Below are 27,809 nucleotides of genomic sequence, written 5' to 3' on the forward strand. Positions count from 1 at the left end.
ATACACTCAGTCATAAAAATGCAAAAATCAAATTTAGATTCCCCATTTAAACTCACATAGTATATTAACAGCTTTCTCATTTTCAAGCAGTTTAAACTTTCTCAAGCGGCTTCATACATGCAAGCTTTGAGTGAATGGAGTGAATCTGTGTGAGGAAGAACTAAAAATGAGTGATAATCCTGTCATCAACGATGTGGAGGAAGAACATGATGAGTTTAAAGTATTTGAGAATACCTCCCATAGCCTAGTTGCTACTAGAGAACTTCAGAATATGAGATTAACAGGAGAACTTATAGATTGCAATCTACAGGTAACTTTCCATTGAAACCATATCAAGTTCGGAATTATTATTTTCATACAGTAAGACCTCGACAGATAGGAAGACGACATTAGAGCAATCTTCTGTGTATGTTTTACCAATGGCTTTAAAATCAACTTATTTCGTATAATTCTGTGTACAGAAATATTTCGGTATTTCATGTTCATAGGACTATTTTTAATTCATTATTCCTATTCCACAGTTTTATGAGTCCCACTGTAAAAATTTGTTTATCCGCAGATTAAACTATAACTTAAGTATGTGTAGCGTTGTAAATAAAAGTCAGCTGATGATTTCAAATATCAGCTGATTTTGAAGGTATACACTTGATGACCGGATAAAGTCACAGATTAAACATCCGAGATTGAAAAGTTTAAATAGTCCTAATATTCACAATATGGCGCGCGCCTTAGAGAGACTTTTTTAATATATCTTTTATATATATGTATTTGTTAAACTAAAAAAATGTATTCGCCGCATTAGTCAATGAATATAAAGCACGGTGACAAACTATATAAAGAAGAAAAGACTATTAAACAAATGAGAAGTGAGCTATCATGGATTCCTTTACACGTTGGAGCAATAACCAGTATACAGTTGAAGAGCTCTGCCTTTATCTTCATGAAAGGTAAATAAATTATTTTGAAAATTGAAATAAGTTTTTGCGTAACAACAATGATAAAGATTGTAAACAATAACACAAATAATAAACAGACATCTAGGGGGGGGGGGAGGATAACCTTGAATTTGATTGAAAATATCTCTGTAATAAAGATCCTTTTCGTATAAAATTAAAATCCTTAACTTTTTCAATCTTATTAACAAGATTTAATACTACAGTACATTCACAGTTTACTAACTCATGTTTGTTTGCAAGATCGGCTGCCTTTGTTATTGTTACGCAAAAACTAGTTCTTCACCAGTCCAAAAACGTCACAGCAAAGTGTACGGAAACCCTATCGCCCCCTCCTCTATTCAATATCTCCTTGTTTAAACGTATGGTTTGGAAAATGTTTTGTAATTTGCTAAACTACCATCATTTATTTAAATTTTAATTGTTAACAAGCTTTATTCGAATTACAAGTATACAAGTAATTACAAAGAAGCTTTTTTAATTTACATCTTCTCTTAGTTTCCATTTTTTGTGTATCTGTATGCTGCTTAAAAGCTTGTTAAAAATCAAAAATGAAATCAAAAGTCGTCTTCATTGTATTGATTTAATCGCCTACCACCGTATGTAAAATTTTACAAAATAATTTAACATTTCAAGTCAAGCTAAAGTAAATGGCACAAAATATTTAAATTATTGATTCATAACTTCGTTAATTGAAGATTTATTGAGAAGAAGAAAATTGTTTTTAAATTTCTAGTGTGCAGCAATCGAATAAATTAGCTTTCTTGTGCTTGTGCTTAAAATCAAAGCTAAGGGAAGCTACGAGGTCACAAAGTTGAACTGGATGATCTCGCATAAAATTTACCGTTTCGTTTGCATTAATTTTTTCATATTATATTTAAACGTATGGTTTGGAAAATGTTTTGTAATTTGCTAAACTACCATCAACTTCGTAAGAGTACGGTTGTAGGCGATTATAGTAATATAATGAAGACGACTTTTTTATTTAAATTTTAATTTGTAACAAGCTTTTTTCGAATTATAAGTTTATACAAGCAAAGAAAGAGAAGCTTTTTTTAATTGACAGCTTCTCTCTGTTTCCATATTTTTGTGTATGGCCATGCTGTTTAAAAGCTTTATACAAATTAGAATTAAAATCGAAAGTCGTCTTCATTTTATTGATATAATCGGCTACCACCGTATAAAATCAGCTATTAGATCTAGTTTGCTTGCATAACAGCCTGCATGTTTTACTTTTTTTGTTGTAATGCACTTTAAGGTGTCTTGATTTACCTTAGTGCACTAACTGCATATCATACCTTTCTGTAATTTACTTAACTATGTTTTACTTTACTGTGCATTACTTTACTATACTGTATGTAAACTTAACTGTGCTACTGCTGTACTTTACAGTACTTTTTTTACTGCACTGCAATTAATTGTACTTTGCTGTACTGTAATGTACTTTCATGTACTGTGCCTTACCGTTCTGTACTTTGTTGTACTATACTCTACGGTTCTATTGTTAACGGTACTGTACTTCAATGCACTGTACTTTTTATTTTAATTTACTGTACTTTTCTTTTGTAGCACTAGCACCTTTGTAAACTGCTGTATTTTGTTGTACTTCATTGCTTTTACTTTCCTTTAGTGTAGTGTACTGAACTGTTCTATACATCAGTGAACTGTACTTTAATCAATTATACTGCACTGTACTTCAGCATACTTTAATGAACCTTTTATGTACTTTACTTGTATTGAACCTTCTTTGTATTGTCGTATAATGTACTAAAATGAACTGTGATGTACTTCAGCGCATACTAAGCTTGACTTTATTTAGGTAAACTGCACAGTACTCTACTTAGATTTATTGTACTTTACTTCAGTATATTGTACTTTACTTCAGTATAATCAGAGAGAAAGGAAACTTTTCCTGTACTATACTTTACTTCAGTATACTATCTGTACTTTACTTCAATGTACTGTACTGTACTTTAATTCAGTGCACTGTCCTGTACTTTACTTTAGTATACTGTTCTGTACTTTACTTCAGTATACTATCTGTACTTTACTTTAGAGTAATGTACTGTACTTAACTTTAGTATACTGTACTGTATTTTACTTTAGTATACTGTACTGTACTGTACTTTGCTTCAGTATACTGTACTGTACTTTACTTTAGTACACTGCACTGTACTGTACTGCACTGTATTGTACTTTACTTCAGTGTACTGTACTGTACTTTACTTCAGTGCACAGTACTGTACTTTACTTGAGCGTACTGTACTGTACTGTTCAGGGATATTTGTTCTCTCTGCTGCGTGAGTAAAGGTTGGAGAAAAGCATTAAACCTCAACCCTGTATGGCTCAGAATAGTGATTTCCAGGGGATTCCGGAACAGTCCTCTAGTATCCAGGTAGTGAACTAGGATAGTGACCACCAGAGGATTCCTGAACAGTCATCTAGTATCCAGGTAGTGAACTAGGATAGTGACTACCAGAGGATTCCTGAACAGTCCTCTAGTATCCAGGTAGTATAATAGGGTAGTGACTACCAGAGGATTCCTGAACAGTCATCTAGTATCCAGGTAGTGAACTAGGATAGTGACTACCAGAGGATTCCTGAACAGTCCTCTAGTATCCAGGTAGTATAATAGGGTAGTGACTACCAGAGGATTCCTGAACAGTCCTCTAGTATCCAGGTAGTGAACTAGGATAGTGACTACCAGAGGATTCCTGAACAGAACTCAAGCATCCAGGTAGTGAACTAGGATAGTGACTACCAGAGGATTCCTGAACAGTCCTCAAGTATCCAAGTAGTAAACTAGGATAGTGACTACCATGAGGATCTAGTATCATGGAAAATATAACAAACTCATCTAAAGTTTAAGAAGTAGTTGAACACTAAGCAGGGTAAGTTAAACCATTTTTATGACTAAAGGTGCAAAAGAGAAGTGGCACAACTAGCCATACTTAGTTCAACTACTTACCTGACTCAGTACTTTTCGATTAAACATAAAGGGACTGTACACGTTATTTCACGTGACTCTCCATTGAAAGTTGGTCATTTCTGATTCACAACGGTACCCTTTAAACCTGTGTCTGAATAAGTATGAATGAGATATTCTTTATTGTCTATTTAAAAATTTATAACTTTCAGTTGTTTTTCTCTATATTAGTGACTTCAGATTTATGCAAAATAGGAAAAATGGAAATTGTGTGAATTTAATAGTCTTCAACATTTTTGATCAGATAAAAATTAAACGGTACCGTCAGAAATCGGGTTAGCCCCCGGTCTTTAAATGAAAAGCCTCTTGAAAATTTGTCAACAGTCTCTTTTAAGAGTTCCTGAGTCTCCTGAGCCTGGATTTGAAAGCTTGGAACCATCTTGTTACTGGGCCAGGGTTCTACAGTACACTGTTAAACTCAGGAACATATTATTTTCACAAATTATTCAATTTTTATTTAAGAAAAATTGAAATTTAATTGGCGTTTCAAATCATAAAAAAAAGAAGTTTAAAAAGGGGAATGCCTGGTTCATAACTCACTTCTATCTGAAAAACTACAATTAAAAATAATCAATTTTTAAAGTTAAACCATGAATATTTCATTCATTTTCGGATTTTCAAAGCCTTTAAAAAGCAAATTTGTTAATACTAAATGAAGGTTCTTTAAGATACTTTTTTCAATGTGAAAATAGTATTCTGTTAGGTATCGTTGGAGAAATGGTACAGGAGTTAAAACTTCTTTATCGATTCCAGAGTGAGTAAGGAAGCAGTTTTTTGTTGTTAAAAATTTGTTATTATTATTATTCTAAATTGGGAAATTAAACAAAAATATTTGAAGATTTCTTCACTTTTTTAAAGACAGCAATCTAGGAGGAAAAAAAACACGTTTCCCCTGAAATTATATTTTTTTATATTTAGTGGTTTTTTTAAATTATAATTTTAATATTTTTTACACAATTTTATTATTAATCTTTAATTTTAGAAATATTTTAGATGCATAAAATCATCCAGGATTGCGTGTTTTGACGCAGACCCTGATTTCCTTGCCTTAGGTAATTTCTTTTTCAATTATTTTTTTTTATCTTTTTCTTTGATAAATAAAATTCATCTTATATCTTCAATATTCAATTTTGAATTTAAATTTTTGATTTTCCATATCAACTCTTTTAATTTTAATCTATTGCGCTGAATTTTTATTTCAAATTTTAGGCTTAGGATCTTTTTCTACATCTTTCGCAGCAGAGCTCTATAATTATTGATCAAGTCTTACTAAGTGATATTAGACTTTAAAGTGAGCCTCCATTCATATAGAGTCAAAACGATCAACCTGATCAAACCTTTGTCTGGCCAAACATTAAAAAGACAATCTCGATTTTGTAGTTAAAAATATGTATTTTAAATTGTGGACTCTTTTAAAAGTGATTTGCGGATTTACGCAACAGAGAAAAAAAAGGAATTTACCACTTTTCAAAAATAAAACTACAATATTTTCCTCATTTTTGTTGAGATAAATGGCTAAAGGTTATTGTTTTTAATCGAACAATCTATATAATTAAAGGGACTGTAAAGGAAAAATGAAAGGGGGTATTAATTATAGGATAAAACCTTGAGATTCTCAGGCGTTGAACGATACATATAGGACATCTATCTGATGTTCCTGTCTCAAGAAATTGATATAAAACTGTGTCAAATTTTTACGAAAATTCATATTTATGCAATTTTGTATAAAAGTTGTAGAATTAAACAGATTATATCCAACAAATACGCAACCAATCTGAAAACGACGGTATCCCACAATAGCCTGAGAGTCTCAGGTTTGCTCCTATTATAATATTTTTTTAATAGTTTTAATTAAAAATAATAACACATATAGTCTGTATAGTCTGTATTACGTCACCAGAACTTCAGCCAATGGCAGTGCAGTATCATTGTCACGTGCAGATACAGACGGAAATTACGTGACCATTATACTGCCATTGGCTAAAGTTCTAGTGACGTAATACAGACTATACGGACTATATGTAATAATATTATCAATTATATCTGTTAAAAATGCAAAATAAGAATAAAAAAATTAAATAGGAGCAAACCTGAGATTCTCAGGTTTCATCCTTTACCCCCTTTTATTTTTTCTTTACAGTCCCTTTGATTTACCCATATCAAAAAAGATAGCTTTCTCATTTTTGTGGAGAAGAAGGTCTAAAGGTTTTCATTTTGAATCGGATAATGAAGGTTAATTGAAGGTTACTTAAAATAACGTCCGCAGCCTGGGTTCCTTTATAGATTAAATTCTAGTTTTAAAAAAACGTTTTTGAGAACAATCTTATTTAGGGACAGAGTCTGGATGTCTACTTGTGTATAATACAAAAACAAAACAATTGCAGTACATCAACACTGTCAAACAAACAAAGGCAAAAACATATTTGTTAAATAATAATATATTTTTTTATCACAATTTTCAATTTTTATTTTTACGGTTTATCTTTTCAGACAACTATTTAGAAAGTTTAATTGTTAAAAATGAATTTCATTCTAAAATCATTAGGGAATTGAGTTTTTGTATAAACTCTGATTTTCTAATCCCTACATATTTGCAAAGATATAGTCTTACTTCAATATATTATTTACGTCGTCATGTTTAGGAGTCTTAACGTGTACATGTGTGCTATTCTTTTGTAGGCTAGGATTAAACATCGTATTTCATTCTTCGTTTTTTATCTTAAACTGTCTGAAATTTCCTTCTTTTGCTCTGATGGAAAATCCAAACTTCACTATTACTCAAAATTAAAAAAAATATAAATTTTTAGGATTGAAAAAAGTAGAACATATTAATCTTTTTTCTTTTTCGGGCATCCGAAAAACTTCACTTTAAATAATGAACGGTCAATTTAAATTTTTAACACTCGACGGTCTTTTAAATTTTTTTTTTGTTTTAGATAGAGAAGTTATATGTGAGACATTCGAAAATAGTCGCAGTACAGTTTGGCCTGATTCAAGGTACGTGAAATAACCTTAATATGATTTTTCTTATTTCTTTTAACAAAAAAAAAAGATTTAAAAAGGTCAAACTATTAACCTACATTTTAGCTCTTTGATATCTTAATAACAGAGAGTCTTCTTAAATGCTGAAAATTTTATCAAACTTTTTTGAAGCGTTTTTTGTTTGTTTAATATTTTATATTTAAAAAAAATCTATTTGTTTTAGTTTATAATATATCTTCTGAATTGAGTCTAATCTTCTGTAAAACCATGGAATCCAATAGTATCAGGTAAAAAAGTTAAAAAATTAATTATATAAAATATTTGATTGGATAATTGTGTTCTTTTGACCTTTTAATTTATCTAACATTATTCCAAGGTCTTAGTTCATAAGTTTGGAACTGATATTTCAAATAATATTAGTAAGACAAACTTGTTCAGCGTATGAGGCATTGTTTTTGTTTTAACAACTTTATACCTTGCACATTTTTTATTAAAGGGAATAAGATGTGTGCTTAACATTTGCAAGGTGTATAACCCATGAAAATATTATCCTTAAATATTGTCTCCAAACCAATATTTTAAAGGAACTGAGTTCTTGGAAATTCTTATGAATTCTGTTTGACTAAATAGTATAACAGTTTGAAATATTAAAGTTGTTCACTATCAGTTTGCAAATACAATATGAGTTTAGAAAAGGTCAGCTTATGGCAAGAACTTGGTTAATTTTCTTTCTTAAAATTTTTACATGGTTTAGAAGGAAATCTTTAAAAGAGATATTTATGGTTCAATGGACTCCTTTTCATGTTTAGATCAGCTTATGGAGTAGATCACTCTCTTCCGATTGATCCTTTCAATGTTCCGAAGCTAACCCTTCAACAGGTCTGCTAACTTTAGAAATACTCTTTTTTCATCAAGTTTTGTGAATTTAATCAAATATAATGAAAATGTATTCAGAGAAAAATGCAATAATCCATTAATTTTTGAAGCTGTAAATGTATTGATTGATCAATTGAGTCATTTCAAAGGGATGGTTGTTTAGCTTTTCAAGAGTCGATGTCAATCGAAGATCAATTGAATTTTACTCTTTTTTTTGCTCGATCGGAAATTGTAAATAAATCTCAATATATAGAATATTTTGCCAAAGTTCTCCAATTACAGTAGTGTTTTAAACTTAAAGGTTACGAACACTCCCTTTAAAGGAACTCTAGACGTAATTTCAAGTAAGCTTCCATTTAAAGATGGGTATGCCAGATTCACAACGGTACCCCTGAAACCTTAATCTGATCAATAATTTGGAAGATAACGTCGTTTTCTAGCTTGAAAGTGTTTAATTCTAATAATTCCTTAATATTTTCTGAAGCAAGAAATGCGCAAATAACTTTTTTGGAGAAACAATTAATAATAATAAAAAAATTTCATAATCTAAAGTATGGGTTAGATTCATACTGAAACAGACAAAGCTTTCCAGGGTACCGTTGTGAATTCGACGTGCAACTCTACACATGGAAAACAAATCGGTTATACCTGTAACAGTCCCTTTAAAGTAAAAGATTGTTTCAATAAGTTTTTTACAGATGCAGAGCAGACATGGAAGTTATGAAGACGTTGATATCTCTAAACTAGATCTTACTGTATCTACAGTTGGAGAACAGAGATTAGGTTTAGTCAAATCCGGAGAAACATCATTTTATATTTATAGGTATAGAAAAATAATAGTTACACTGTACAGCAGGGGTGTAAAATATAAAGTATTACACACACAGCCCTCTCATCTAAAGTTTTAAATCTTGATTTTTGAATATTTACCAAAATAAAACTGCAATAATTATCATAAAGATTTTAAATATCAATCTTTGACCTTAAAACCTTGATTAACTATTATCAAGAAATCTTAAAAGAGTGCAGATGAGAAATACAAGATTTAAATTAATAAATTAATCAAAAATATAAAAATCCATATCTTGTTACCTTTTTATACAAAAATAAATGAAAATTTTAATTTAGGATCATAACTAAAGGGTGTACTTTTAATCTTGCCAATTTTCAAATTGCTATTACTTTGTTATTGTTTGGGATTTTTCCTGTCTGTGAAATATTTTAAGTAATCAAAATATTAACGTTTTGTTTTATAACTGCAGGTTCATTATTTTTTCTTTAACAAGTGTTAAAAATGACCGCCATTTTCTTAAATGCATTATTTTTAGCTCTAGTGCGAAAATATCTTTTTGCGTATATGTGCATCCTATGCACAGGAATGTTCAAACCTCTATTGGTCAATTTGTCAATTTAAAACCGCAGTTTTATTGTAAATTTTTCAGGAATTTTTTTTTAACATTGATATTTCATTCCAACGACTATAAATTTTCGTCAAAACTTGGTTTGCACAGAATTTCTTAGTTTAGCGCCAACAAATTGGGTATTATGTGTATTCAAAAACTAGGTAAATTACCCCTTCAAGAAATCAAAACACTTTTACTTAGTATGGAAAGTGGTGAATATCAAAGCAAGGTTGGATTTGAAGAGGATGAACAGATTTTGAAGATAGGACTGGTTCATGTTCAAGGTACAGGGGGGTAAAAAAACATAAGAATCTTTATAAGACATTAAATGGACTGTAAAGGAAAAATGAAAGCATTTTAGGAGTTAAAACCCATAAGAGATTTTCCTGATGTTTTTGTCTCGAGAAAGGAATTGAGTCTTTGAAACAAAATCGAATATTTAAACCTCAATTCCTTTATATTAAACTGTGTCAAATTTATATGCAAAATGGGGAATTGGTGGGAGTTCTGGTCACATGATACGGACATATTTATTATATTATCAATTATATCTATTAAGACCCTTCTAAGGAAATTCATATATAGTGCAATCTAGTGTGAGAAATGTTTTTGAAATCTACGGACCTACCTGAGTCTGCTTGTATTTAAGTACACCTATATATCTATTTTCTCTAATATTTTAACAATAACATCTCAGGATTTGAGAGTCTTCTGTATGCTGTAGTTGAGGACTTAGATCATAATATATCAGGAATTATGTACGATGTAGAAAAAAAATACAGGTAAAATACAAATATATATATATATATATATATATATTTTATCTACTGATGATTGCCGCACAGCAGCATGAAACAATATGTATATTGAATCCTGAAATATATTAAAACTAGGCTTTTATGGTGCATCGCGCCCACTTTCTATTTAAGCTGTGAGCATGTTCTCATTATAGCTTTAAAAAACAAAGGGGAAAAAATCGCGGATTTTAAAATTTTTCACAAAAGTAAAAAACGTTTTAGCACAAATTTTTTAAATTTTAATCATTCATAAACCTTCCCAAGGGTCACACGAGATTCCATAAAAAATTTGGTCACGATCGGTTCAGCCGTTTTGACGTTTATTGGATACAAACAAACAAACAGACAAGCCAAATTTATATATAGATGTTTTAATTTGAAACTGGTTCTCTATATAGATTTGTTTAGAATTTGGAAAATATATCTTCATACAGTGTTTAACTATCAGTTCAGTGTATTCTCCATATTCACTCAGAGGTACAATCATAGATATTTATTTATTTATCTATGGGTACAATTTGTAAAATGGTAAAACAACTTTCATCATTTTAGTGTATAAAAATATGCTATTCCTTTAAACAGATTCATCATTCAAATTTTTCAGAATTCAAAGTCTTTAAAATTCTAAATTTTCTCGTAAAAAATATTCTGTCCGCTCTAAAAAATATTTTCTTTTCTTGTCAGAGGATTGTTGTTGTTCGGAAGAAATCATTCTGATTCCTATCCTTATACATGGACCTGGAGATCTTGGTCCTATCAGGCAGGAATAATCTACTTTTTCTACAATTGGACTTAGAAAACTGCGGACTAGAAGGACGGCTGTTATACTTAAAGGGACTGTAATTGTAATTTCAAGCTATGGCATGGCAAGATGTCAATGTCCGATTAACAACAGTACCCTTGAAACCTTAATCAGAAAAAAATGTGGAAGATATCGTTGTTTTCTGACTCGAAAACTGTTTGTTTCTGATCATTTCTTCATTGATGCGATTCTTATAAGCAAGAATGCGCAGGTCACTTTTACATAGAAACCGCGAATGAAAGTAAACAAGCAAAAATATGGATAAATAATTCAGAATTGATCAGACAAAGCTTTTAAGGATATCGTTTCAAATTGAGCATTGTCATCTTTGAAATTACGCTTACAGAATATGACTTTAAGACATATTTCACTTTTTAAATTTCAAGCTGCTGGTTATAAATTATTTGGTTTATCATCAAATATCAAACAAAAGGTTAAATGTCGTCTTCCAATTCCACAGTTTTATTCATCTCACTGCAATAAAAAATTGTGTACACTTTATATTAATAATAGATTTATCTTTAAATAAGTCTTGTGCAGAACTGCTGCTTTTAAAATTATGAAAAAATACTTTTTTTTACAAAAATTGGATGGATCATTTCTAACTTCATAATGATAAATCAAAGATTTATGTTAATTTTGTTTGTGAAATTCATTTTCAGAAAAAAGTATAAATGTTTATAATTTTGAAAAGGGACTTAAGTGCATTTCAAAAGCAAAAAAACATTAGGAATTGATAAGAATTAAACACATTAAAAGCTATAAAATAATTTTTGGGAGATTTCAATAAAATCATTGTATTTCAGGGTATATCTGAATATAATTATGAGTTTGAAACAGAATATGATATGTATCTAGCAGACTGTCTCAAGGTACATTTCGAGTAAAAATAAAATTTTATTTTTTGTCATGCTATTACCTTAAGCTACAAGGTCTCCTGAAGGAAAGATGACAGCTGGTGAATAGTTTTGAATGTCATCTTCCATATAAAGACTTTTTGCAGTTTATTCAGTTTTAAAAAATCTTTAAAAACTCAAATTTATTTTACTTTGAAATCAATTTTACTTAAATGTGACTGCCATGTGATGTTTTTCATTATTCTCTTTGATATCAACGAATAAAAAAGTATGGAAGACGACATTTAAAACTTTTCATGTTTCAAGGGTAGCGATGGTCAATAGATTCGTTTTACAGAAACTTTTAATATTTTTAGACAGAATAATTTTCAAAATGTTGGAACCTTCTCATATTGTCGTAAAACCTTTTAAAAGTCTAAAAACAATAAAATCTTCTGTAGAAAAAATCTGGCTAATGCCCAACCCTATTCATGGGACACCCTGTATAATTAATGCTGATTCTTATATTATAAAAAAAGAACCAAATTTTAATATTCTTTGCATCAAGTAAAAAGGTTAAAACAGTTAATGAACAGAATACTTGTACTTTTTTCTATGTTTGCAGTCTGTTTGAACTTTTAAATGTCTACAATCTTTGGTTTTCAATGGAATTGCAGGCGTAATATCAAGTGATCATCCATGCAAAGATGCCAATATCTATTTCACAACTGTACCCTTTAAAGCTTTTTCTGATCAAATAGATATCAATGTTTATAATTTTGAAAACTGAGTATTTTTTATTGCAGAGTCAATTGAAGTATTTTTGATAAGACGAGACAATATGTTTTCTCAATCTAATAGAATTGTGAAGATATATCTCTGATGGTTTAGGATACCGTGGTAACTCCCAGAGCAATGACATATCTTTACCCAGGAAATTCAACCTTGGTATTTAGCCATAGAACACATAGGTAACACCGCTACTTCAAACCCGTAAAAAAAAAATTTTGTCACTGAGTGAAAATATCCCTTTATCCATTTTAATCCGACCAAATTACGAATGGAAAATTGTAAAACCCCAAAAAATCGATTTGGAAAGAAGAATTCCAATCCATAGGCTTCGCTGATTCAGATTGTGAAAACTTGCCTCTATACTATAATACAGGGTGTCCCAATAAACATGGGAATTCAGTGACGAATTCGATATCGTCTTTGTTATCAGTGTATTACCTGATTTCAAAAGCCATAATATTATTATGTCTGCTAGAGTTTATTTTATGAAAACGATAAATGACTGTAAAGATGTGTCTGTAATCTCTCTTCAAGATGAACAGTGAAGACGGACAAGTTTACTCTGTTTGTATACTGTAATTTTCTTATTTTACTTAGTACAACTGTCAAAACATAAACAAACAAATTGTAAACATACCAGACCAAAATCCTACGAATTACAGCTTTCTCAGTAGGTATCACTATCTAAAATCAAAGAATTATTTAAAAAGACGATCTCGAATTCGTCACTGAATTCCCTTGTTTATTGGGACACCCTGTATCTAATCATCCATCTACGCAATCTAATGACAACAAAATGAAATAGGAAAGACCTATAATATTTCAAACTATGAATTCTGTAACATCACATGATCTAAATTTTAAACATCAATGGTTTACACCGTCTGGTTGAAAAGATATGAGATAAGAAAATTTTCCTAGCAAACTTATGCAAATTTTTTTGCAGAGGAATTGTCACGTTAGCCTACAGTTGGCCTGCAGATTCTCAAAAACTTTGGAGAATTAGCAGTAAATCAGAAATGTCAACTTTCAGGTTGGTTAAAAAATTTTATAATATAATATAACTTACCAACACATGTACCGGGTTACCCACGAAGAATGAGACTGTAAAGACGACCTGAAACTCTTAAAATTTGACAAATTCAAGGTTAAATTAAGTCTTCTGCCTTGAATATAATATTTTCATGGCTTAATTAATGATCAGACATAAAAGAAATAAGTTAATAGTTGCAGGGAATCATAAGTATATAATGAAACAGACAGTATAAATTCTGCACAATTGTCTCTGAAGTCTCATCTTTTGTGGGTAACCCTGTACTATGCTGGTTGTATAACAATAAATTGCATTTCTGGTATTTTCACAAATGTGGTCAACACCATCCCCCCCCCGCTCAACGTCATCCCCCCCCCTCGGTCAACGTCACCCCACAAAAATTGAACTAAAGATGAAAATATAAAATGCAGAGGAGGGGGTCAAAAAAAATGTTTTCAGTAATAGGTCCATCTTTTAATTTTCACAATTAAGCGAAATAATACGAATATTTGAAATGTATCGCTACAGCATACAATAATTTCAGCAGACAAGCAGTTTTAACTATATATTGATAAGCAGAAAATTCTGGAAAAGGAAGAAAGACTTTCAGAATCAAGTTATAACTTTAAAGACTCCACGGAGCATGAGACACAGTAATTGTCCAATTGAAACAAACCCAGTAACCCAATCCACTAAAAAAAGTCCAAAGAATCAGTTTTGTCAATTACCACTTTGTAATACTTGATTATTACTATAATGTCGTCTTCCTATTCAATTACTTTCTGTTTATCACTGTAATCACATGAATTTCTAACATGTGAGGTAAATACTTGTTTTAGATTTCATATTTGTTTTCATATTTTTATTCAACTACAAAGCACGAGATAATACAAATAAAAAATCACAATTTAGTAGTTTGGACCCGCCTAACCAGAGTTGGTTTTTTTGATTGGTTGGCCCATTATAAGCGAATAAGAATTGTAAATAAATGGGATGTACACTGTAAAGTGTACATTTTAAACAAAACAATGATGATAAATTAGGAAAAAGGTAAGGAGGGGGCGAACAAGTATAAGGGAAAGGGTGGGAACTCAGAGGAAGGGTTGTAACAGAGGGTAACATATATTATTAGAATTATTTTTTTTTAATTACTAATAATTAGATCTGATACGAATGTGCCTCTGTGTGGCTCTGATATTGCTGGTCTTGTATTTATAGGACAAGGATCTTCAAGATTAGAATTCAGGTGACATAAAGTTTTAAGTTAACCAAAAGACATAAAGTTTTTAAGTAACATAATACAATTTTTTTTAAATGATTTCCCCAATCAAGTTTTAGCTTTTATTGTGAAAAAATGGGAAACATTTCTAAAAATAATTTTTTTTAATTATGCAAAAAACTGTTAAAAAATAATTGATCATCTTTTAATCTTGCCACTTTGCTATAGCTTATGAAATAATAAATTATAGTTTAAAATTTTTTTTCAGGGATTTAAAGACTGGCAAAATGGTGAAACAGATAGAACTTGATGGAACTTTCACCAATGTTTGGTCTGATGATTGGAGGATTGTAGCAATTAATAAAGATCTAAGATCAGATCATCCTATTACCATCATTTCATTTGAATAAATTTATTAGTGTTTTTATTTTTTGTAGTAAAAATAAATAATGATAAAAACGATATTTATTTATAGATGTGTAGCTTGGGAACCCAGTGCTGCCAAGGTTACTTAAAAATAACCGCCGTTTACCCGAACTTGAACGATTTTACAGGGAAACTAAATTTTCGCTATTTAAGTCGACCCACTCAACTTAGAATCTTAAAACCAAGCTAAGAACATTCCTGTGGGTCTTCCGAGTTCCCAAATCAAAATTTGAGGCAAACGGGGCCAGGGGTTCCTGCAGGTTATGATCGTAAAAACATACAGACAAACAGAGATAACAACTTTAAATATATATAGATGCGAAATCATGATTTTAACCTCGCGATGGGACCTCACATGACCCCAGGAAGGTTTATGGATGCTCAAATTTTCAAAAATTTTCCTCTAACAAAATTCATTTTTTGAACATTTTGAAAATCAACGATTTTTTTAATAAAATTCGCAAAACCCCTAAAAGCCTAGTATTACAAATTAGACACTCTCTCCAAAAGAACATTTGCTTCAAACTCTAAATTTACAATCTGTATATCTTTGCATGCAACGTGATTTTTTATTTTATTTTAATTTTATTTTATTTCAAACTTTGAATTCTGGTGGATCAAACATCATTCAAAGTTTGAAATATCAAAGGTTTACATAATCAATTTTCAAATATATAGGCATTAGAAAATTGGTTTTGGGACAAACTTTTAAGTCTTTTATTAATTAAAAGTAAAAAAAAAATAATATCCTGCACCTGCTAACTGGTATCTTCTGAAGCGCATGACATACATAATATATTTAAAATTTGTGCACTATAAGTATACATACATTTAGAATTATTGTTTAACTCATTCATTAGTTTCTAGCTTTGGTTCTCGTTTTATATTACAAATATTTTAGGTTGGAGATGACTGCATTCCCTGTCATAAAGCTGTTCTGGCAGCAAATTCTCCATATTTTAGAGCTTTGTTCAGAAACCAGGTAACAGTAACACATGTTTATTATTGTTTAGTTTTATTGTTACAATTGGCCAAGAATGTAATGCAAGGAAAGTTGCGTACATATTGAAACCAATTCTCTCTGAGCGGAATTTGTAAACAAGAATAAATACCTCAGTGTCGTTTAGTATCCGAGAAGGTTAAAACCATTGAATTTTGATAATTTTGATAATTCACATAATAGTTTCCTATGACCAGAATATTTCATTGATTATTTATGTGAAAGATGGATCCCATGTCAGGCTTCGACATCCGTCTTGTGTTTACATTACCGCCCAGTGGCAGTACAATGCAGTGCAAAAGATGCGTTCAGCTCTGAAATAACTTTCCTTGCATTAAATCCTTGCAATTGGCTAAATCCAACTTGTGACTTGTAACTACAATTTGAGACAACTTTTGAATTTGAAAATTAAGTGATTATCTGACCCTCCAGGTATAGCTGCTGGCTTCCTTCGGAATATCCAAGAAAAGTTTATTAAATCCTTCGGAATATAAAAAAGAAAAAACGAATCCAAGTATTGACAACAGTTTTGATCTTTAAAAAAATGATACTTTAGGGCCTTGCTGCAGCTGTTGAACTTTCTGGAATGGAATTTGAATCTATAAAAGCTATCATTGATTACTTCTACACAGGTTAAAGTTAAAACACAACATTTAAACAAACATTTTAAAAAATCTTTAGCGACCAAGTCTTATTTGACATAAATAAAAGGTTTATGGAATAAACTCATTTTGGCTGCCCCCCCCCCCCCTCATTTTAACAATTTTGATGCAGTAGAGTTTTTCCATTCCAAGTGTTGAAGTATTTTTTTACCCACGGGCAACGCTGATCACTTCAGCTACTTTTACAGACACTTTAAAAAATGACTTCTTTTCTCTTTAATACTATTAAAATTTGTTAATTTTTAATTAGATAATTATTCGTTAATTGTTATAGGCAGGATTGAAGTTTGTTTAAGTACGGTTAGTTCCTTGCTCTCCGCTGCAGATATGTTGTTAATACCCTGGTTAGTGGATACACTGGCTACCTACCTTCACTCCAATATCAACCTCTATACTGTTCTAGCTACTTGGAGACTTGCGAGAATTTACAGGTTAAAGGGACTGTACGCCTTATTTCAAGTGACCCTCCATGCAAAAAATAAAGCAATGCCCGATTTACTTTGTTTGATCAAGTATAATTAGATATAAATGTTTATAATTTTGATAACTTATTTTTTTCAATTGTGGTTTCTCTACAAAAGTGGCTTGTGCATTTCTACTGCATGACATTACAAGTTATGTTAAATCTTTACCAGATTTGGTGAAAAGCAAGACCGAATAGGCTAAATTGAGCCCTCTTTTGAGCGGGGTCCAGCTTAAGAGAAGGTGTTCAACTCGATATGTCTATTTGCGGTTTAACTATGTTTTTCACTATTCATTAAATCTGGTCAGATATTTTGAATTTTTATTAACATATATTTTGAGGATTATGGTTGTGTAAAGTAAATATCTAATTAGACACCATGGTAGTTCAGCTAAGAATGCAATATATGTATAGAGAATTTTTTAGAATTCATTTCAGACCTATCAGACGTTTTTACGGTGCAAATTTGTTCAGCAAGAGCGCAAATTCAATATTTAAAATCCTCTATAGATTGTCCATTTTGGAGCCTCTGGAGGGATGATTTTAAGAATCGTTTTTTTGATTATTCAATGACGATCATCATTGAATAATCAAAAAAAAAGATTCTCAAAATCATCCCTCCAGAGGCTGACCACGAAAAATGTAACAAAAGAGATAATTGATTTTAACATTGATTTTTTGACAAATTTTTACTAATTAATATGTTTCTTGACTAATAATTGGTTTACTGTAGAGTTTTTGTTACATTTTTCGTCGTCGTTATTTCATAATGTTTATAAAACCGATTCTAAAAACCATTCCTCCAGAATGGACAATCAATGAGGATTTTGATGATTGAATTTGCGCTCTTGCTGAGCAAATATGCAAAGTGAAAACTTCTGATAGGTCTCAAATAAATCCTTTAAAAAATTCTCCACAATACTGCATTCCTAGAACAACTACCATTTTTAGCCAGACACTCCCTTTAAAAGAAGGAATATGAAATTTAAAAAGAAAAATAAGTGTGTTCAATAAAAAAGTATATTCTCCGTTTATTTCAGATTGACTAAGCTTGAGAGAGCAGCTGTTAATTTTTGTTACAGTGAATTCTCAAGGTAATTATAAGTACATAAAACAGCAATTAATGGAGTGCATCCTATCTGTGTCGGAATATTTTTAATCATAGCATGATCTCTCATTCGAAATTCGCCAAAAATAGCCTGAAAGACCACATATACGGGGTGTTCCACGGAACATAACAGTTGGTGAATCGTTTTGAATGTCGTCTTTCATATACTATATAAGATATTATAAGGACTTTTCGCAGTTTGACTCGTTACAAAAAAGCTTAATAAAAATATTTTACATTGAAATAATTTTTGCTATAAAACGACTGCCAAATTTTATTATTATTTTTTTTTAGTATCAAAGGGTACTAGAAACGAACATGTCACTTTAAAAATGGAGGGTCACTTGAAATTACGGCCTTTTGAGTTTATCTAATTGGTTTCTAAAGGATTCTGGAAAGCACTGAACTGTTTGAGTTGGAAAAGGAAGAGCTATCAATGATCCTAAACAGTGATGAACTTATTGCTAACGAAGATACGCTTATTGATGCACTTCTAAGGTAAGATGCAATTATCATTCTGAAGTTTATTGATTCTCATGGGTTTTTAAAACTCAAAACTAACCAAAAATGTCTTTGAATTTTAGGTGGTTTAAGGAAAAGGATTTGGATATAGATCAGTCTATCTTAAACAATATAAGGTATAGATAATTAACAAATTTTATTTTTTTGAAATTTAAATTCATAATTTTAGATTTTCCCTCTGCTCTGATCATTTTATTTGGAGAATGGAAAATGATGAAAAATATCAAGCAATTGCAGCATGTGAACCTTTTCTTCAGTTTAAGTAAGTATGAATTTTAAAATTGATAAAAGTTTAATTTACAAACTTGATTTCTTCAGATCTGAAGGAACAGAAACGAATCAGCTGGAGCGTAAAACCAGATGTAGGGGTACAAATGACATCCTTGCCATACACCATGATGGTTCAGATTTAATTTATGGTTACAATACTGCAACAGAGGTAAAAACAGACATAAAATGGACAGATAAATTAATACATAGTGAACAAATAAAATCTATATATATATTAGATAAAATAATAATCTCTGTTTGTCCGTTGTCATGTTCGATCAAAGCTTATAGACCCATTAAATGTTTTGTCGTTAATTTTGATTGGGGAACTCGGTAGAGCCACGAGAATGTTTAGTTTCCAGGCAACGCTGAGTTTCCCTGGTATTTTCATTAAAGTATGGAACTCTCATTGTTAACACCAGTTGTATCCACGGGCACTGTAATACCTTCTTTGAACAGCACGCTTATCTTAGCACATCTTGTTCTACTTAACAAAAAATATTTTTCAGAAATGGCAGAACTTTGTTACAGTTCCAGAGGATGGAGGTAAATTAGTTTTTTTTATGTCTTTGATGCATAATGTCTAAATTAAACATCCTTTGACTAGAGGATACCCTTTATTTGATGATGCAAAAATGAGAAAAATATCATCGTTGTCTTGGCTTTAAAAGTGCTTTATGCTGAAAATTACCTCCGATTGTTACGTACTAATAATCCGCAAGTCACTTTTACAGAAACACCAGAATTTAAAATTATCACATTTCATAGTAAAAAACATTGATATCTCGTTATTGTTAATCAGATAACGTTTTGTGAAGCGGGCTTTTTAAGAAGAGGGTTATATCTGCACCGCCATCCGTACCAAGTCAAATATTTACATTCGCCAAACATTCAGGGTGTCCCAAAAAACATGCGAATTCAGTGACGAATTGGATATCGTCTTTGTTATGAATTAGCAATGTAATACCTAATTTCAAAAGCTATAATATTATTTTGTACGTCTGCTAGAGTTTATTTTATGAAACCCAAAATATTATTATGTCTACTAGAGTTTATTTTATGAAACTGGTAAAAGATGTGTAAAGATGCGTCTACTGTCTAAAATGTCTCCGCAAGATGAACAGTGTAGACGGACAAGTTTACTCTGTTTGTATACTGCAATTTCCTTTTTTTACTAAATACATCCTTATGCAATCAAAACATAAACAAACAAAATGTGAACATAGCAGACGAAACTATTACAGATTACAGCTTTCTCAGTAGGTATTACTATACTAAATCAAAGAATTATTTAAAAAGACGATATCGAATTCGTCACTGAATTCCCATGTTTATTGTATATGGGTGCACGGTTAAACCGGCCTCCCACGCTCTCCTGGGCACTTCTCTTTAAATCTGTTAAGCAGTTTTGTTATACATTTTAAGATGTGCCGAATAAATTATATTTGATTTTGATTTGATCCGTTACAGGTTATGAATATTCTTGTTTGACTTCTTGTAGAAATACTCTTTATTTGGTTGGAGGAAGAAACAAGGTATGACCTAGATTTTTCTACTTTTTTGTTAAAAATAATATAAAAACTTTAAATTTTGTTGCCACAAAGATAAATCTTCTAATCCCTAATTCTTTGCAACCTAATGGTAAAAACCGTTGGTATTTTAAACTTTGATTATTTGATATAACAGAAATTTTAGTATAAAATATCTAAGGTCTACGACATCGGAGTGCAAAAATATAGGGAATAGCAAATCATGTAGCTTTTGGCAAAGACTCAATTCCTTTTAGATATTTATTTTTTCTATTTTAATGTTGACTGGTACAACTCTAAGATCTGTGTACTCCTATGATTTAGCAAGAGAAGAATGGAAACGACTCCCAGACATGAATGAGGTACAATGAAGATGGACTTGAATCTCAGCCAAAAACTCTAATTTTCTAATTCGTATATCTTTGCATCCTAATGTCGTAGACCTTATATATTTCAAACAAGGAATTATGTATAGATCAAACGATTAAATATTTACACAATCATGTTGCAAATGTAAGGGTTTTAGAAAATTAGAATTTGTGGGGAAAAACCAGTTCTTTTGTCCATTTTTCATTTGTGTGCAAATACTTTGCAATGACGAGCCCAATTTGGAATCCTCAAGAGAAGCAGAAGAGAAATTTTCTTCATGTACCATCACTGGCAGCCGTAGTAAATTTGAATTACCGAGCCGGGTTAACCATTCCGGTCCCAGTTTGTACTGTATCAAGCTGTATGGACAGGACAGGACAGGACTTTATGCTTCATAAAGGCTAAATTTACTTTTACTAACGGGGCAGATTTGCATGCCATGGTGAACTCTCATCTGCGACTCAATTTTCAAATGTATACCCAAGCTATATTTTCAAATGTATACCCAAGCTATATTTTCAAATGTATACCCAAGCTATATTTTCAAATGTATACCCAAGCTATATTTTCAAATGTTTACCCAAGCTATATTTTCAAATGTATACCCAAGCTATATTTCTAAAAATTGGAAGCTTTTATACTTTTTCTTTTCTTCTTTGATTCTTAAATATAAAATTGCTTTTCTATCTAATTTTTTGTTTCATTTTCTTTAATTCTTTATCTTAATTTGCTGGATTTGTGAGATAAAATAGGAATTTTTTTGTTTGCGAGTTATTTCCCTTTCACGTAAAAACAAAGCAAACAGTTTTAACGTTAAATTCTTCTCTTAGGTCTTGCTCAAAAAAAAATCATATTTTTGTCTAATTTGTCTCATTTGTCTCATCTGTGTCTACTGAAGGTACGATGGTACCATGGAGCTGTTGTTATCAACACCAAACTGTATGCTGTTGCCGGTTGTGGACAGTTGAATACTATTGAGGTTAAAATCAATTTTGAGTCTTTTTAAATTTTATTTCTTAAAGGGACTGTAAGCGTAATTTTAAATGACCCTCCAATCAGAGATGTTAATGCCCGATTCACAACGGTATCCTGAAAACCTTTGTCTGATTAAGTATGAATTAGATATCATAATGTGTTTAACTTTTAAAACTGATTGTTTACAATTGATGTTTGTATACAAAAGTGACTTGCGCATTTCTACGTAGGAAGCATTTAGGAATTATCAGAATAAAGACTTTTAAACCTAGAAAAACGAAAATATCTTTCACCTTATCGATCGTAATGAGGAGTAAAGAGTACCGTTGTAAATCTGGAATTGCCATCTTTGCATGGAGGGTCACTTGAAATTACTGTCCTTGTAATAAACGTAGCTATGGATGTTGTATAGAACATGTTTCACAAATGTTTTTAATGAAAGTCCTACTATTCAAGGTTCTCTACCTCACTGAAGGATCTGCTATGAGATGGAAACAGCTTCCCAACCTTGATTATCCCAGGAAACTAACTCAAAAATAGACAAATTAAAATATTTTCAAACATTTCTTAATCCCCCCAAACCCTCTTAAACCTAACCAAATATTTAAGTAACTATAAGTGGTTTATTAAACTTCTGTAGCCTATATTGTTTCCGGCCTTGTGCTAAAAAGATATTTAACTGATACATCTCTTGTGCTAAAGAGATATCTCTAACTGATACATCTCTTGTGCTAAAGAGATATCTAACTGATACATCTCTTGTGTAAAAGAGATATATCTAACTTATACTTCTCTAGCTACAAAATGGTTGCAGGGGGAAAAATTAATCATTGTTTTGTCAAAGTTAATTAGTTGAAAAAAAGAGAAAAGTCAAAACTGCATAAATGGATTCTTTTCAATATTAAAACAACAATTTATCTTTGATAAATAAACCAATTACATATTTTTTGTTTTTTTAATTTGCTTGTCATGTTTACATTTATTCAAGCTTTAAAAAAATCAGGTTTGGTAAAGAAACTGTGACCCTCCATATAAAAAGAAGTACATGCCCAATTTACAACGGTACCCTGTAACAACCTTTTCTAATCAAGAATATGGAATATACCGTTGTATTTTCTCTATCTAGAGCCTAGAACAACTTGTTAAATTATGAAAACTTCCCCATTATGTTTCTGCAGTATAGAAATGCGCAAGTCTCTTTTGACGAGAAATCACAATTAAAAATAATTCATTTTTAATGAGAAAAACATGCATATATAGTTAATGTTTGATTAGACAAAGTTGTTCAGGGTACCGTTGTGAATCCGACATGTAAAGTCACTTGAAAATACAATCACGGTCCTTGTAAAGAATTTTTAAATGAGCTTTGTCTTCTTCTGAAGGCATATGCCTGGGGTTGGAGCATGCAAAGATAAGATCTATGTAGTGGGAGGAACAGATGAACACTGGACCGCACAATCTACTGTAGAGATGTTTGATACTAATACTAATGAATGGTTAAGACTACCAGATCTACAGGTATAGTGGGACTAAGGTTTCCAAGAAAAAAGAAATTTTTCGAAATTTTCACGAATTCTTGTTAATTTTCTTCGACATTTTCGTCCTCATTTTCGAAATATAGAGAACGATTTTTGAAAAAAAGGGAAAATAACAAATAATCCCCGGAATAAAATAATCTTTATTCGTGTTTGATATTTCATTGAAAATAAAATTAAATAGTGCAAAAAAAGAAAAATGAAAAATGTCAACTACCAAGAGTAGTTTTTATTTTTAAAATGCCTTCATCGTTTAATTATTATTATAATAACATTAGTTGAGTATTTCTGAATCAAATGTTAAGTGAAAACATGAAAGTTTTCAGTGACTGTATATTCACTTTTTGTTTTTATGATAACAAGGCCATTAGGTCGCTTCGCGCCCATCTTCTTTTTCAATCGGAAACATGTTCTCTTTGTGTAATTGTGAAACAAAAAAAAAACAAAAAATTTCGATGATTTTATTAAATAAATTTGTGGATTTTTTAAAATTTTCTAAAATAGAATTTTGATGGAAGCAAATTTTCGAAAATTCGTTCATCCCTGGACCTTCCATGGGTCACGCGAGGTCCCACAAAAAATGTGGGCCCAATGGGTTCAGCCGTTTTGACGTTTATTGGATACAAACGGACAGACAAACAGACAGACAAGTAAAATATATATCTATAGATTATGTTCATTTAAAAATTCTAGGTACCTCGGATCCAGCCTGCTGTTGTTGGTCTGAATAACAAGCTTTATGTCATGGGAGGAAGGAATAGCAATAAGGTAAAAAAAATAGATGCTCTTAAAAATAACATAAAATACATATCTATGAATAAAGTATAAATCTCTGTGTTTTTTTTTTAATGCCCGATCATAAGAATTTTTTATTTGGAGAACGAAATATTAATAGCTTAGTTTTAAAATTCTAAAATTATTGGGTTGATTTTTATAGGGGAAACTCCGGTAAAGTTGGGTTCCCAAGCGCGCTAGTATAAGCTAAATTGTCAATAACCAATGGTCTTGCCCAATATTTGTACAGTGCATATGGGGCCGGGTACATGTCAAAGATGTCAAAGTGCTACAATAATTTTGTTCCAATATTTTTTCAGACTATATAACTTTATTTGTAAAATTGTAATTTACAAAAAAAAATCAATTATTTCTCTATTTTCAAAATCTTTCAATCCGAAATTTACTTTTTAATAATGATTGTGTAAACATCATGAAAGATTCCTTAAAAAAATGTTGGGCCTGCAGTTTTAACGTTTATTAGATTCAAAATTGGATTTTTAAATAATATATATTAAATATTTTTTTTCTTGTTGTATAGGTTGAACTGATGTCGGTGGAGGTTTGGGATCCTGTTTCTCACTCCTGGTCATACTGTAAGGAGATGCATAGGTAATCATACAGGCTTTTCCACTAAGGATGTAACTTCTGCAAGTGATGTACGTGCATTCCGTTCATTAGTTTCAGGGTCCAAAGGAATTGAGTTTTTGTCACAAACTCAAATCTTCTGATCTCAATATCTTTGCAACCTGATGGTTCAAACCTTTGATATTTTAAACTTAGATTTTATTGTCTATAAGTATTTATAGTATTAAATAACTAAGGTCTACGACATTAGGTTACAAAGATACAGAGATTTGAAAATCAGAGTTTGTGGCAAAAACTCAACTCCTTTGGCATAGTGAAAGAAAGGCCATTGTTTAATTATTTATTCTAAACTTGTGCTTTTCTTGGCAAAAACTGAAAGGATTAGCAACACTAACTTAAGATGGCTGTTTAAAATATATTCTTTTTTTACATACAGGGTGTCCCGCGAGAAATAAAAAATTGATATATATTTATGAATGTCGTCTTTCCTATACTGTAATAGATATCAAAGGCTATTTTCAGTTTATTTCATTAGAAAAATCTTTTGTTTAAATATATTTTACTTTGAAATCAATTTTACTTTAACATGACTCCCAAATAATATTTTCATTATTCTCTTTGGTATCAAACAAATTAACAAATTATGGAAGAAGACATTCTAGGCTACTCACCAACTGTCATGTTTCCTGGGACACCCTGTACATAATTCAGTGAAGCTGTTTGTTTCTTCTTTATACAAATTAGTAAAAAAAAACACATTTAATGCAAACCCCCAATTTCAACCTTGAGGTCGTTCTATTTTTAAATAGTTTTAGGTCGTCATTCAAGACTAACTCTTCTTGGGTAACTCTGTATCTTAAAGCATGCAGTTTATAATCCATTAATTCATCAATTAAATAAATCTTAATCTTGCCAATCAGACTAGTAAGCTATTAAGTATTTTTAACTCAGCTAATACAGTACATATTTCAATTAATTATAAAAGAACTGAAAACTTGCATCAAACTATATTTGCTAATCATAGCTTACAATCTAATAAAGTAGACCTTTGATATAAATAACTATGATGAACTAGCTCTGATTCATGAATAATCAAATTTTGGAATATCTAAGGTTTACATCCTCAGAACTGAAAACTTTAGAATGTGATATCATTCCCTAATCACGATCGCTTAATCTGATTATCCAATGTACACATTTTTGATTTTCTTCTTATAATCCTATTTATGGATATTTCTGCTGTATAAAAGTTACGTTTGATGATAATAACAGGTACAATCCATAATCTGCTGGTGGTTGTTGGGGGTAGAGGGAAGATTAAGTATATGCTTGTTTAGAAAAAGATGGGGTGGAGGCGGAGGATCAATTCATAATCTGCTAGTGGTTGTTGGGGGTAGAGGGAAGATTAAGTATATGTTTGTTTAGGAAAAGATGGGGTGGAGGCGGAGGATCAGTCCATAATCTGCTGGTGGTTGTTGGAGGTAGAGGGAAGATTAAGTATATGTTTGTTTAGAAAAAGATGGGGTGGAGGCGGAGGATCAATCCATAATCTGCTGGTGGTTGTTGGGGGTAGAGGGAAGATTAAGTATATGTTCGTTTAGGAAAAGATGGGGTGGAGGCGGAGGATCAATCCATAATTTGCTGGTGATTGTTGGGGGTAGAGGGAAGAGAGCTGGACAAGCTGAACTCTATTCACAGGTTCAAACCAAAAAATAAACCATAATATTTAAAATAATTTGATTCTAACAACTTACAACTATACTTCTTTTAATGATAATACCATCGATAATGATAATAAAACCGCAACGGTGCAAGTGTACAGTTTAAATGAGGAGTTATCACGACTGCAAACCCTTAAAGATTACTGTAAACAATATAACAATATATTTATAACCCACCATAGAATAAGACTTCATAGACGACTGTACAGAATTGATTCAATCCTTTTTCTTGAATTTCTGATTCCATAGTTCCTACCAATGTGCGTTTCACTCTTTGCCTAATCAGTTAATTTATCAAAACCGACTTTTGTTTAGGGCAGAAACCCAAGTTCAACCCTTCTATCATTAGATTTAAAGTGCTTTATGTCGTCATAAAAGTTTCATTCTTTGTGGGTAACCCTGCAAGGCTGTACTATAATGTAATTACAAAAATAACCGGAAATCAGTGCAGAATGATTGTCGTATTCCTTCTTCTTTTAGTTAATGAATTTTAGCTATTGATTTTGTCATTTATAAACAGATTAATTTCTTTCATGTGTCATGAACATTTTCAGAAACAAAAAAACTTTTAAAAATTTATCATAGCGACACCCATTTTACGGTTTTCTGATTATTACAGTGCGTAAAAGAGAAATATGAACATATTTTAAGAAATTTTAATATTCTTTTTCGTCAGAAAACCAACAGTTGGAGTTTAATGTCAGGAGACATACCTTGCACAGACAGGTAATGACTTGATCATAAAATAAAAACAAAATATTTACCCGGTATCATTTCTATAATCTCATATATATTTTCATAATCTGTTGATTTTGTAGATATTTTTTTTTCGTGCAAAATAAAATTATAAAAATTGGTTGAATATAAAAATAATAAATTACAACGAAATAAAAATCCCTTCTTTCTCTAAAGAGTATGAGAAGGTGGCTAAATTGTAAGACATGTATTATACAGTACTAGGGAAAGAGATATTTTAAAAAGGAACTTGGTCAATGCCATCTTCAAATTGTATTTGGGACATTATAATTGTCCACCTTATAATATAGGAATTATATGAAAATGCATATTGAAATTAAACTGTGTTTAGATGCTACTCTGCTACTATGGTTCAGAAACCCTGGAGTTGGGCTTTTCCTCCAGAATAATTTTAATTTTATTGTTTTTGGAAATAAAACTAAGTTTATTGCA

At 30.9% G+C, this 27,809-nt stretch overlaps 1 protein-coding gene across 3 annotated transcripts; it reads left to right on the forward strand.

The window, feature by feature from the left end:
* The first annotated feature begins 82 nt into the window (after positions 1 to 82).
* LOC111696330 (kelch-like protein 5) lies at positions 83 to 27,809 on the forward strand. 3 transcript variants are annotated; one of them, XM_023465905.1, is made up of 20 exons: positions 83 to 310; positions 16,007 to 16,087; positions 16,662 to 16,737; positions 17,042 to 17,198; positions 18,271 to 18,324; positions 18,726 to 18,836; positions 18,923 to 18,976; positions 19,030 to 19,122; positions 19,179 to 19,299; positions 19,640 to 19,676; positions 20,601 to 20,665; positions 20,944 to 21,021; positions 21,927 to 22,007; positions 22,460 to 22,524; positions 23,386 to 23,521; positions 24,232 to 24,306; positions 24,854 to 24,924; positions 26,502 to 26,598; positions 27,298 to 27,347; positions 27,709 to 27,809. In XM_023465905.1, the coding sequence occupies exons 1-20, from the start codon at positions 167 to 169 to the stop codon at positions 27,764 to 27,766; spliced, it is 1,704 nt and encodes a 567-aa protein (XP_023321673.1). In that variant the 5' UTR covers positions 83 to 166; the 3' UTR covers positions 27,767 to 27,809. The 3 variants fall into 3 exon arrangements, with proteins under 3 accessions (XP_023321673.1, XP_023321674.1, XP_023321675.1); XM_023465907.1 differs by lacking the exons at positions 16,007 to 16,087; positions 16,662 to 16,737; positions 17,042 to 17,198; ... (14 more) ...; positions 27,298 to 27,347; positions 27,709 to 27,809 and adding exons at positions 868 to 947; positions 3,232 to 3,348; positions 4,275 to 4,361; ... (14 more) ...; positions 14,623 to 14,706; positions 14,948 to 15,141 and having other exon boundaries at positions 224 to 310; XM_023465906.1 differs by lacking the exon at positions 20,944 to 21,021.

Source organism: Eurytemora carolleeae, unplaced genomic scaffold (assembly GCF_000591075.1).
Source record: "Eurytemora carolleeae unplaced genomic scaffold, Eaff_2.0 scaffold121, whole genome shotgun sequence".
Classification (NCBI taxonomy): Eukaryota; Metazoa; Arthropoda; class Copepoda; order Calanoida; family Temoridae; genus Eurytemora; species Eurytemora carolleeae.

Bases quoted from the DNA above. Each gene is read 5' to 3' on its own strand.
- LOC111696330 (XM_023465905.1), top strand. From the start codon at position 167: ATGAGTGATAATCCTGTCATCAACGATGTGGAGGAAGAACATGATGAG. The intron at 19,123-19,178 runs GTAAGTATGAAT...TGATTTCTTCAG, and splicing joins GAACCTTTTCTTCAGTTTAA to ATCTGAAGGAACAGAAACGA. The intron at 27,348-27,708 runs GTAATGACTTGA...AACTGTGTTTAG, and splicing joins GACATACCTTGCACAGACAG to ATGCTACTCTGCTACTATGG.